General features: G+C 36.7%; 1 protein-coding gene across 8 annotated transcripts in view; it reads right to left on the bottom strand.

Moving 5' to 3' along the window:
- LOC125327652 (tRNA (cytosine(72)-C(5))-methyltransferase NSUN6-like) overlaps positions 1-12,989 on the bottom strand; it is a 24,292-nt gene extending 11,303 nt beyond the window's left edge. The window contains exons 1-8 of one of the 8 annotated variants that reach the window (XM_048307424.1): positions 12,952-12,989; positions 10,164-10,228; positions 8,219-8,327; positions 7,351-7,506; positions 5,628-5,707; positions 4,813-4,922; positions 1,992-2,145; positions 430-511 (exon numbers count right to left, since the gene is read on the bottom strand). In XM_048307424.1, coding sequence (XP_048163381.1) covers positions 430-511; positions 1,992-2,145; positions 4,813-4,922; positions 5,628-5,707; positions 7,351-7,506; positions 8,219-8,293 — 657 coding nt within the window. In that variant the 5' untranslated portion in view covers positions 8,294-8,327; positions 10,164-10,228; positions 12,952-12,989. Of the gene's footprint in view, positions 1-429; positions 512-1,991; positions 2,146-4,812; positions 4,923-5,627; positions 5,708-7,350; positions 7,507-8,218; positions 8,328-9,650; positions 9,675-10,163; positions 10,879-12,304; positions 12,924-12,951 lie in introns of those variants that run through there. The other 7 variants (XM_048307434.1, XM_048307444.1, XM_048307415.1 and 4 more) reach the window with 7 other exon arrangements.
- Positions 12,990-13,268: the final 279 nt, after the last annotated feature.

The following is a 13,268-nucleotide window of genomic DNA, read 5'->3' on the forward strand; positions in this document are numbered from 1 at the left end:
CAACACAAAAGTATAAAAACCTTTTAAAGTTGTCTTTAGGACTTAAATCAGCTTCAAGTCAACCTAATATTTGGAGATTTTCCTGATTACAGAATGATGTACCTTAAAAGGGGCTCATATTCCAGAGCTCATAGGCAGATTCGAAAAACTAATAGTTCTATGCAGAGTACCTGTGCGAGAGGAATTTCTATGTTTTTAGGTGAATATCTCTTATGTCACTTTGAAAGCCCTTATCATATCTCAGACACATTATGATTATACCACCTACATATATATACTGACTTCATTTTAAATGCTTTGTTTTCCTCAAATCCAAAGTCTGAATTAGGTGCTATAATGCACAAGGAATGTAGAAACCATGAATGTGTGCAAAGAGAATATTCATTATTCTGTAAATAGTACAGACTTTTGGTTTTGGAACAAGCATACCTGTAAAAACAAATGCCTAGGGAGCACATTGTCAAATGAAGGACTAAGGTAGACTGGCTCGATCATTCTTACACCCAGCCCTCTGAAAAACACGAAAAAAAATTTTAAATACCTAGTTTTATACATTTTAACAGTAGTAAATTTAAATCATTATGTTTACAACTAGCAACTTGAAACAACAATCTTACAAAAATGGAAGAACAACCAAGAAAAATACTTCTACAATTTTTTAATGAGATATTCTTTAAAATTACACCATTAAGTTGAGTAAATCATGGCAAAAAATGCATTACATTATGAATTGGAACCATCTGTAAAACTGCATAAAGCAAATTTCTGGTTCTGTACACAGGATAAACCAAGATCTGATCCAAGCCTTAAAAATGTAAAGAAATGCATAAAACCAGACCTAAATATCTTAACTTCAATCCGTAAGTGCTTTTGGCTAGCCATGTGTATGCACTAAGGCACTGGAATGTGATTTCCTACTTAGATTTTTCTCCATTTCCTAAATTTCTGAGATTTCAATCAAATAACCATTGAAATCCTAGATGAAAAGCCTTGCAGGAACATTGCTTTACCTGTGAAGCTAAGGTTCGAACTCAGAAATCACCTGAAAGTTTTAAATATGGATGAATTTCTGATGCAGATTTAATTGTTAAACAAAATGTACCAGGAAATGGATAACAAAAAAGAGAAAACTATAAAATAACAACACTGAGTCTGCAAACAAAAGAGAAGAAGAATGAGTATTATTTTGTATATGTACTGGATAGTCCAACAAGAAGGAAGGATATGAGAAAGCAAACTTGCAGACACCAGATTTAGTATTACATACTGCTGTTCCATGTCACCAACTCAACAGGTACATCCTACCACTACTTGTACTATATTTATGCTCTCATAAATCAGAAATTCTCTGACAATGTACTTTCTTTTTCCACTAGAATTTTTGTGGTGCATTGTCAAGATGTAAAGTCTTGGTCATTAATTTGACATCCATAGTCTTCTACCTTACTTTTTATATGTGTTTTAGGTGACACAAAAGGAATAAACTACATGCTTTATCAACGAAATAGAAAAGCAAGGAATCTTGAAGTAGGTAACTACTTTGGCAAATGTCAGTAATTTTTTTAAGATATCTGACCTTATGTTCTGTCCTTTGCCCCACCAAAAAAAAAAGCCCCCAGAGATATTTTTAAAAGATGGAGAAATTGACAAGGCTGCACTTCTGTTACATCCAAACTGGGAAGTAGAACAACACAGTTTACCAAAATGCAATTTTGCCACAGTGAGAACATTTATCAGTTCTATTTGATATTATTGAACTGAATAAACATGAATCTTGAAAATACTCCCACTTATTTGCTCCTACCTCTAAAGTAAATTGGTATCTGGATCCCACTGTGAAACTAATGGCTTCCCAAAAAATATTGGAAATCCCAACATGCAAAGCCATCTTGTGACTTCACATAGGGTACAAAATAATTCAAAATGTTTTCGCATCTTCTTCCTTCCCTTTGCAAATGTTTACATGTAGATTGCAATTACTATAGACTTACTTCAGTGGGCCAGTTGAACTGAAGATTTCACTGCGACTGAGTTCTGAAATCCCATTTCCAAGGAAAACTTTGACTCCGTCGAATTCTTTGGCCCCTCTTTTGCATTTCCCTTCAATATCTGAATACACTGAAACCAGATCTCCAGCTTTCACAACTGCACAAAGAAAAACAGAAAGTTTGAAATCATTATATACTTAACAAAACAGTAGTGACCAAGTAACTTAGGATTTTCAGTAGAATACTTACTTCAACTCTTCTATCATACCACACTTCACACTTTCTAAATGTAATCGAAGACGATTACCTGATATAAAGCTTGAAAGTTTCACACAGTGAATGATGGCTACCGAACAACTGGAGGTACTGAGAGACACCAAGGTGCAAGTCAGGCACTGTGGCTTGTTTTCTAAGAGGCTACACAAACCTGCACGTTAATTTTTTTATCATGGCAGGGTCACCCTTAAGTTTTAAGCACACTCTTCAGTATCCAGTCCTCCGTGTGTGCTCCAAGCACACAAGTACATCAAATAACACTCGTTCACCCTTACTGAACAAAGACAGGAGTGCTAAATTTATCTAATGACCTCTCAATAGCTACCTAGAACATAGCTACATAGCTATAGCTGCTTTTTCTCCATTTATTGCTTGGACACAAATGATTATATATTCTTGTTCTGGTCTGGCTCTCTTCCCTTTAAGGCAACTGCTGTTCTCAATAATCCTCTTAGAAAGTTTTATATCTCCAATTAAAACCCACCAGATCAGTTAAGTATGTAAATATACCCCTAACTCTAGAAGTGTAATCCTACAGATATAACAAACTTTCTGAGTAAGAAAAAAAAATAGAAAAGGAATGGTTTAGGTGATTTTACAGAATAGTGAGCAAGCTCTATGTGCTGACTGGCTGAAAAATATGCTTAAAAATAAAGGCCTCTTCGGATAGCAATAAAAAAATTTCCAAAACTGCATTTCTGTGGTGACTGACAGGCTGGAGGAACCAGAAGATATAACAAGACTAACGACAGTTCGGCTTCCCAAGAATTACTTGAATAGTACTAGAGAATCCCTTTTTCCATTTTCAAGTGGCCTTCTGATCATGCCCAAATGCCCCGAAATTCTTAAATGGTAATATTTGGTGGGTAGCCATTGAAAATATATTTTTTACACTACTTCTTTTTACACAATGTGACACAAAAAAGCACTAAGTGATTGCTCAGTAATACTGTCTGCTTAAACTTCACTGAACAAAAACCTGCAGCAATTTAACTCTTCCATCAAGCACATCTGCCAATGATTTTTGCAGTATTCAAACATAAATGCTTTTATTTCACATTCTGCTGACAATCATCCTTTCAAAAGACACCAGTTCTGCATGGAGTTCCTAAGCTTTTTGTAGATTATACTAGCATTCCATAAACAAAAAAGTTAGGATTTGATTAGTTAAATTAAGCTCAAAGTTTCTGATCATTAGTTTACCATCATTTGGACTGCAAGTTCAGTGATTATATATGTGTTCTTGCTGTACTATTTTTTTCCCTAGTAAGACCATCTGTGCTTAATACAGCCTTTATTATATTTGGCATCAAGTGGGTAGCATGCCCTTTTATTTTATTTTCTTATTTGCAATTCCTCTGAAGTGTTCCTAAAGTTTTACAGTATCTTTATTTTCTTTGAATTGATGTTACATGCATAATTACATGCAGCAATTATGATAAATCACTAGCTGACTCAAAGAAGGACTTGAATATTTATGGAGTTGTCTAAATAAGCAGTTCCAACAACTGTTATTCCAATATACTTATTTCATTATCAAGCCCTAGATTAAAACACATTCCTGTTCAGTGAATTGGACTTACACACATGCTTAAAACTTCTTGAAGGTTTTTTCCTGAAAGGAAACAAAGTGACTAGATAAATGCTTTTATGACTCATTTTGTTTAATAGTAAGAATCAAGATGATTACTAGATCTCATCACAATAGAATAATAAGGTGAATCATCCAAAATTTTACTGGTTTTACATAAAGTTAATTTGACATTTAAATAACAAAAATAGGCTGCTGAACACAAAGCATGCATATGCAGATTTATCTTACTGCACGGGCATTGATGCATAATTTCTATCTCTTAAGAATCTGACATAAAAACTGAAGACTTTGCTCATCAGTGAAAAAAAAAATTTACTACATCTCTCTTACATAAACAATATCAATGAATTTCCAGTGGATTAGAAAAAAGAAGATTTGTAACTTAAAACATAATAAAATCATGGAGGTAAGTGGCTTTGTGACAGAGTGAAAAAATAACAAATCTGGAGACAATATGTCTTAAATGATCAACACACATCCAGTCACCATCCAGGTGTGGCATCTCTTTTTTTTTTTTTACAAGACTGCAAAGCAGCCAACTTTTGTACGTTTATTCAATGGAACATCCATATTAAAAGTTACAGTATTAAGTAGTAAAAAATCCTCTTAACAAAACAGGTTTTACATTGAAAATTTTCTTTGAAAGATTTTTTCCTTGAGAACTAATACTTCAGCTAGGAATTGCATATGGAAAAAGGAATTTAAAACAGGCCAGGTCAGTAAGAAATAATCATACATAACTTACTACAAGTAAAATGAAAAATAGTGAAAATCTTAAAAAAAAAAGCCAGAAAAACTTCTAAAAGTGTCATTACTATAAATTACAACTGTAAAATTAATTTCAGCTGAGAATAGAAAACAACTTCGTGTCACTATTTACTTATCTGTTATCCAAGGGTGACACTTTTTCTGCCATCTTTACAACTTAATTGTGTGCATTTAGAGAACTCTTACATCTTGAGGTGGATACAATCCCAGGGACATAAACATGTGCTCCGCGAAGTACTGCATATCCACACTGGGCTCCTACTATGACTTCAGATGCATGTTTTTTTAAATCTCGCCTAGAAATACAAAATGTAGTTGAGTTAAAAAGAAAAGTATACTGAAATAAAAGCCAAATACTTCCCAAATAAACTCCAATTCATAACTACTGATTTTGTCAGATATAATCGAAAAAGTAGTTAACTATCATGTATTACATTTAAAAGATTTCTTTTAGTCCCAGAGAAATCAAAGGAAAGAATCAAGAAGAAAACTAGTTCTCAAAATAATGCAGATTCTGACACATTCTGCCACTATTATGAACCTGACACAGGAATACAAATAAATTATACTGGGATGGAGAAATAGTTCTCTATCCCTTCCTATGCCAGATGATTGTGAAGTGATTTTTTGTGTTTAACAACTGCTGAGTAATTCTTGATTCCACTTGATTTCTTCCAGTGGAAGAAAACCCTGCCTATACTTAGCTCAAGTTCTATACTCAAATGCAAAAGTTTAGTTCTTTTATCTGCCACCTACCTGGCTTTCCAGGGAGGATGCACGCATGCCACTTTTTCCCTATAAAACATTGTCTTATGAATAACCAGAGAATGCTATGTTTTCTTTCATTTTTAGGGACTAAAACTCTGACCTGGTTAGTATGTGGACTGTCCACCAGGTCATAATACAAATGAAGTTGTGCCTCAGTTATAGTGAGTTAGTTATCATAACTGTAAGAAAATGGTGCTACAACATTTTAAGGCTAAAGACTGAAAATTTCAAACCTGGGTCCAACGACAGGAATTAATAAAATGTCCTGAAGTTTCGGATGCTCGAGAACTGGAACACATAGTCCTTTAAACTGCTGTTTCATTAAAAAAAACATAATTAGTAAGCACTACTAATAAACATAATATTTGATTACTTAATTAGACTAAAAACTCTTTCTCATTCATATTTTATAGCTGTAGATCACAAAACACAAAGGTAGTGAAAACAGTTAAAAGCACCTGAGAAATAGTGTGCAAAGGGACAGTATATATTAAAAATACTGGTGTAAAAGACTAAACATTTAATAAATTCAGAAATAACAGGACCACAGAGAGATTGACTGAGAACTGACTTCAGGGAGTGGGAGAGTGTTCTGACACTCATAACCCTATCACTGGTTTTTGCTTTCTTCTGGAAGAAGCTTGTGTTGAGTTGTTGTCCGAACATGGCAACACCACCATAGAAGCCTGGGTGTCACCTGTGTTAACTCTTTGATGTTATTAGTTATAAGCTACTGTTTACTCATGTATTGCTTGTCTTATTTAATAGACCAGGTTGGCAATACTTTTCATTCTTCTTGTCAGCCCAAGTTTGGGTGCTGATACCTGAGTTATGTATCCACCTGAAAAAAAATAACAGCTTGCCATTTTATAAAGGTTTCTAGATTTAAACAAGATGATGTCTTCTCATCTGAGCCTTCTAAATTATAACCTTAAAGCATGTAAAACCATAAATCAGTTAGCATCTAATAAATAAGCAGTTTTTCTTAAAAAAGAAAACAATCCATGATCGTACTTTTGTTCAAAAGTCTTATGTGGTTTCCTTTTCTAACACATAATCACACTTAAGAATACAAAAAGTTTGTGAAAAGCTGGTCTTATGTCAGTTTTCAGTAAAGTCTTTTCCCTTAAAGCAAAATATAACCCTGCAATACCCATTTCCAGACTTCTACAATCAAGCTAAAATTAGCAAAACTCATTATCATCCCAGCCAGCAGAACACTGTCAACTGCCATCACAGAAATGTCTTGGCTCCTGTCATGCAAAAGCTCCCTGTACACCCACTAGCATTAATAACTTACTCAAAGAAGAACCAGATCTTTTTAGACAGAGTGAAGATCAAGGACACAGTTTCAAAATAATACATTTCTTAAACATAATGGTTTACATATTATCAGATAAATGTTTAATTAAGAGAATTAAAAATCCAGAAAATTATATAAAGATTAAACACAGGTTTAAAAAAAGAAAATACAGTGGCTGCAGGGCATTGCTGTGGCTCCAGTTTCTAAAACATACCGATTTTCTCACTTTCCTAAACAGTTTCTACAATGAGATACACAGACATTTTCCTTTAGTCTTAAATAAAAGTGTTCTAACCATGCTGAAGACAGCATACTGAACTACACTTTTTATCTGTCATCTCTATAGACTTGACACCTTTACAATATTTAGCCCAGCAGTACCTCAATCCTATCAAAGGTTTGGATCTGCCATATGAAAAAATGTTGGATGCTTCTTCCCTCTGCTATTGCCTTTCTCAGAGGGATTAGATGAGGGATACTGGTACACAATGCATTTTCCTTTAATACTGACAGGAAATCAGTGTGATTGCATAATGTTAAAATTAGTGGATGCATAAAGGTAAGGTATAGCTTCCTGTAATGAAAAGGTCTCGTGTTCAGGCAAAAGATGAAATACCCTAGTATTTTTGCTGTAGCAAAGAAATTGTACAAACCTTCTGGATCTCTTCAAACAGCAATTTTTTCACATGTTTCACTGAGGCCAAGTGGGTATTTACTCTTACAGTTGTAAAACCTGGTGGATGAGATAGATGACTTAACAGAGATTGGTATTTATTCTCTGCCTCCTGTGCACCTAAAGCCGTGATAAGCTGAAAATGAAAGAAGAGATTTTATATTAAGAGAGTCATACAGAAGCCTCTTGCTCAATGCAAAAGAACCCCACCAAATAAACATTCCATAGAAATTGAGGAATATGGTTGTGTGGTGTGCAATAGAGAGGAATGCCTGTGTCTGGAAGCCTAATTCCACAGGAAGCCTCATAAATTTCTTGAAAAATACTTGTTAGAAAAATAGCTGCATCAGCAAAATCACTGTAAACAGTCTGCAGCAAGGATCAAAGCAACTGCCAGAGAGCTCTCTGATATTGTACATAGACCAGTCATAAGGAAATGGAAGAGTAAATTCAAAACTATCAATCAGTAACTTTCATACTGATAAAAATGTACATAAAAATGCAAATTTTTTTATCCTTGGCATTAGGAACTAATAGATTGTCTGTAGTATTCTACACTGGGTTAAGGGAGTATTTTCAATATTATGTGGTTAATATGTGCTTAATTATCTATGATCATTCTTCAGTGGGATCCAAAATTGAATTCTCTGATTTATGCTCAATTTAATTTAAATACTTGTATGCTACTTTGAGCCAATGGGAATCAATACTAATTTTGCATTTTAAATATGAAAGTATTTTATATACAGAACTCTGTTTAATGTGAAGACAGTATTTTATTGCAAGGTATTAAAGTTACACAAAAAAATGATTAGTTTTTGATGATTAGTGGTAACTATGTCACATACCTCTTTATTTCTGAACACTTTGGTGAGATACTCTTCAACTTCATATTGGAAAGAGATTTTAGGGAAAAAGGACATCTTCCTTTAATTTTGAAAATCTGCTGGTAAGGAACTGAAATAAGCAAAGTATTTTCTTAGTGGTTCTTATCATATTCTGTAAGTTTATAAATGTAACATAAGATGTACCCACAAACTAAGTTGTTGGCTCTGATTCTTTCCATTTTAATAATGCAATTTTATTGCACTCAAATTTACAAATATTGGTCAGGATATGACTGTAACACTACTCTCATTACATTTCAAAGTATGTTCATTAACATGTTTAGCATTTGCAATCACCTTACAATGAGGTTACTGCTTTCCTTGCTGTCACATCCTTCCAAACCAGACCTTTTGGGGCTGCTGCATTGGTGTCTGAAATCCTGTCCCATTAAAGTTCCCCTAGCTATCCCTGGGAAGAACAAATTTCAGAGTTCCAGAATTCACTCACAAAGGCTCCTGATGGAATTTAGCTTTGACTCATTTAAATTCCAACTTTTATATCTGTACTCTATTCCATTATCATATCTGTTCATTTTCAGAAATAATCTTCTTAAGTTTCCCTTCTTCTTTTCCTCAAGCTTAACTTCTTAGGATTCCTCCATAGTTCAAATTATCAAAACTTCAAAACAGGGGTACATGTATGACTGCAAGCAATGATTTTTAATGTATATACTTAAAAAACTAAGTAAGCTTTAACTTTAGTTTGTGTTAAATTCACAGTAGGAAGAGTGAAGGATTAATGCAACAGAAATTCTACTGATCCCTAAAATAGATCTTCAAGCTATCTGGTGAAAAAAATAGATGGATAAAAGGTACAGGAATTTCAAGATGTTGTTTTAATCCCTCTTGAAAAGCCAAGCTACAAAGTCTTACTGTAGCTCAGTCCTGATAGAGATTTTATTCTTTAGCATTTTTCTCTGTAGGTAATACAGTTATTTTCCCAAATGGTATCTCCCCATCCCTCTGTTGGAACCCTCGGTTCAGAGAATTTCATTCTTTCAGTGCTGACAGGCAGTGATCCTCAAAAGCACACTGCATTTGACCTGAGGCCTTGGGAAAGGCTTCCCAGATTATGTGATAGCACTGAGATTGTTGCTGTGCAATTAAAGTTACATCACTGGGTGGAATATGTAGAGATGTAGAAAATTTAGGTTTATGGGATATCATAACATGCATGTAACAAAATGGAGGATTTTGGGTGTAGGTTAGTTCTTCTTCTTTCCTCTTTCTTCACAAATCTGGGTGTTTTGGTATTGGTTCAAAAACCTGCAGCGCCGGAACATGAATGTTTAGTTACTGGATTATAAGTAAAAATAAAATAATTGGCATTCCATAATTGGATAGATTGGACTTTAAAAGACCTTGGAAGGCAGCACTCGGGGGCCATTTTTACCTTGTTAACTTAGAGGCACACTCTATGCAGCTGTAATATAGATAAATAATAAACATCTAAGTCCGAAGAAAAGCCTGGCATCTCCTGCGTTTTAATCCAAACTCTGAGTAAAAGAACTCACGAAACAGAGACAAAGAAGAACAGAAATGAAGCAGAGAAAATTAATACCCCTCTATTATCTATATTTTGAAAAATTATATACACTTCAGTCTGAAATGAGACTTCCTAAAAATTTAAATTTTCTTACAACAGCTTAAATGGAAGGAAAGAGACAACATCACTCTAGTTTTATTCCATTCATAACAAGGAATTTTGACTATCAAAATACATTCCCATTGTATTAAATGTACTTAGAGAAGAGAGATCGGAATGTTTGATATTCATTTTATTTGAATGAGAGGCTATTTGACACTTTTATCATACAAAAACACTCAAAAATATATTTTTATTTTTAATATTTCTGATTCAATTCAAATCTTAATGCTACAAGAATGTGATCTTATGTAGACTTACTTTTGAGTCCAGACAAAGTTTCATGGGCAGGAGTTTCAAAGCCTTATTTTCAACATTAGCAGCTACTGAAAGAAAAAAACTGTAATTGAATTAACGAACTTCTTTTTACAATCAAACAAAATGCCAAGAATTTACCTTGCTATTTCCACGAAATCTAATAGCACTACACTAGTACTACAACAGCTGATACAACTGAAATCACCAAAGCTCACTTTTAACATTTCAGAAAATGTGACATACCATGTGCCTGTTGTCCTACAATGCCTACATTACAGGGGGGAAAAAAAAAAAATAAACCAAAAAAAAATCCCCATATGGCTCACATTTGGAAAGCTTTTTCTTCAGAAGCGTAATAAACTAGCCTTTAAAAAAATCCCACACTTGTGAATTTTTTAAAGAATTGGAATCCTGAAAATAATTAAGCAAACATTTGAAAATTGGTAGAAATGTGGTGTCTATAAGCCCTACATGTGACTTCAATATTGACATTATGAAGGTATCCTTTTAGGAATTAAATGGGTTATTTAATGATGGCTGCAGAATATCACATAATGACCAAGGTGATATCACAATTACTTCTTCATGGAAAACCAACCACTCATCTGACAGCATGTTAGCAACATGGCTTGGACCTATCTAAATTCTAAAATGTGACTTAGTGCTACCATGAAACATGAGCCAGTGGTCAAAACCTAAAACTCTTGCTGAAAAACACTGCACACAAAGACAGAACTACAGTGAAGTTCTCTAAAAGTGTGTCATGGTTTTAGCCCAGCTGGCAACTAAGCACCATGCAGCCACAGCCTAGTGGAATAGGGAGGGAAATCCAAAGTAAAACTTGTAGATTGAGATATGAACAGTTTGAGAACTGAAACAAAGTAAATTAATAATAATAATAATAGTAATAATAATAATAGAAAGACAAATGATGCACAATACAACTGCTCACCACCTGCTGACTCATGCCAGACCCCATCCCTGAACAGCCACCCTTCCAGCTAACTCCCCCAGTTTATATACTGGGCATGATGTTTAATGATGTGAAATACCCCTTTGGCCAGTCTGGGTCACCTGTCCCAGTCATGCTCCCTCCCAGCTTTCTGTGTACCTCCTCATTGGCTCATCTTGAGACACAAAGAAGTCCTTGACTTCAGATAAACACAACTCAGCAACAACCAAAACATCAGTGTGACCAACATTATTCTCACACCGAATCCAAAACACTGCACTGTACCAGCTCCTGGGAAGAAATTTAATCTACCCCAGCCTAAATTAGGGCAATGTGTTACAAAAAATAACCTAGTCCCATGATACAAATTAATGACAACCATGTCAACAAATAATGCAGAAATATATAGTCTGAAACTTCATACCAAAAACAAAATTATGTGTTAGAAACAACTGTGCATTCTGAACAGGATGTAAAGCATATTACAATTACTCCAACATAAGGGCTAATAGAAAAACAAAACCAAGGAGATTTCACTTCTCCCAGTATGAAGAGGTAGACTCACACGGAAGCATGATGCCATATCTATGCTTTTAACCACAGTTAATGAACACTTTAGGAAGTCATGGAACACCTAACAGGAGAAGTTACAACTTGACTGTGGCAAGTTCATAGGAGTTGGCATGAAATGTGACTGCAAACAGCTCTTCTGTTACAGGAACTGTAAGGTGTTCAACACCTGCGTTCAAATGACAAATACCAGATGTGCTTAGTTCAGGGAGAGGAACAACACACAAACGATTGTGTTTGCAATTCTGCTATTAAAAAGAGCCATCAAAAGAATAAAACCACTGTAAGCTGCCTGGAAATGTCAAAACCACAGGACCGGAGGTTCAGAGCACACCCAATACAACCTTCAGCTTCATATATATGGCCTTTCCGTGGACATTGCATCAGAATGCAGCTTAGAAAAAAGTGAGAGGTGATTATAATACACAGGGAATTGCTTTTAAATACGGAAAGGCTAAACATTTCGCCATCTTCCAGGCTAGGGAACACAGCTGAGGGGGAACAGGACAGATGCTTCTAAGTTCAGACAGAGCAGGAAGCCGGGCTGATGAGGGAGACTGCCTAGTGTCCCGTCAAATACAGCAGTCAGACTTCAAACGTTCAGCAAGAGGCAGGCTCGTACCTGAGAGGGGTATTATTTTTCTCCAGACCTGCTGTGCCGTACACCTTGCCCCAAAAAAGGCATGACGGACTTCAGAAGAAAGCCATTGAGGTAGCATCTCTTCCCTATTCACCACCTCCTCACGGATTTTCATGTGCTTCTGTGGCGAACTACAGTGGGGAACGCGATGCCGGACCAGGGCTTTGATCTAGCTACGCACACGAACACTGCGAGCAGTCACAGGCAGCCAGCACCTGAGATGCCGAGCAAGGCTTTCAAACCTCCCTTGGTCACCCTTTCCCAAACGAGGAAAACGACAGTTGGGTCATTGCTGCGGGAAGCAGAATATGGGGCTCCCTCTTTTATTCCCCCGTCCGCCAGTAACTGAAATCATCAAGGAGCGGGGAGGAACGGGACACACAGCTCTTCGCAGCTTCCCCAAGGGCCTCGACCTCAGCCCAGAGGTACCCGGGAGGAGGCCGCACCCCAGCGCGACGCGCCGCCGCCACCGCCTCAGCCTGACGGAGCCCGAGGCACACACAGGCCCGAGCTGGACCCGGGCCGCCACGACGAGGGCGGAGTACGCAGGTGCCCGTACCGGGCCGGGCCGCGCTCGGCCCTCCCGCGGCGACACAGGGACCCCAACCCACCGCCCGCCCCACACCTACCGCTACGGCCCGCCGGGCCCCGCCTCCTCCGGGGAGGCAGCAGGAAGTGCCGTCGGAGCGGTGTCGCCATGGGAGCTGGGCACGCCGCGGCGGGACCGCCCGCAGCCCCTGTGCCCCCACCACGGTACGGGGAGGGCGGCAGCAGAGCCCGGGGGGCGCCCAGACTTATCGGACAAGACATTGCTGACATCTCTTGGTTTTTGTTGGGTTTTTTGGGGGGTTTTTTTTTGTTTGTTTCGGTGTTTGGTTTTGGTTTTTTGTTTTGGTTTGGTTTTGTTTTCTGAAATTCTGCCGAGTGGATTAAACAGGTTTTGTAC

This window comes from Corvus hawaiiensis, chromosome 1, assembly GCF_020740725.1.
Source record: "Corvus hawaiiensis isolate bCorHaw1 chromosome 1, bCorHaw1.pri.cur, whole genome shotgun sequence".
Lineage (NCBI taxonomy): Eukaryota > Metazoa > Chordata > Aves > Passeriformes > Corvidae > Corvus > Corvus hawaiiensis.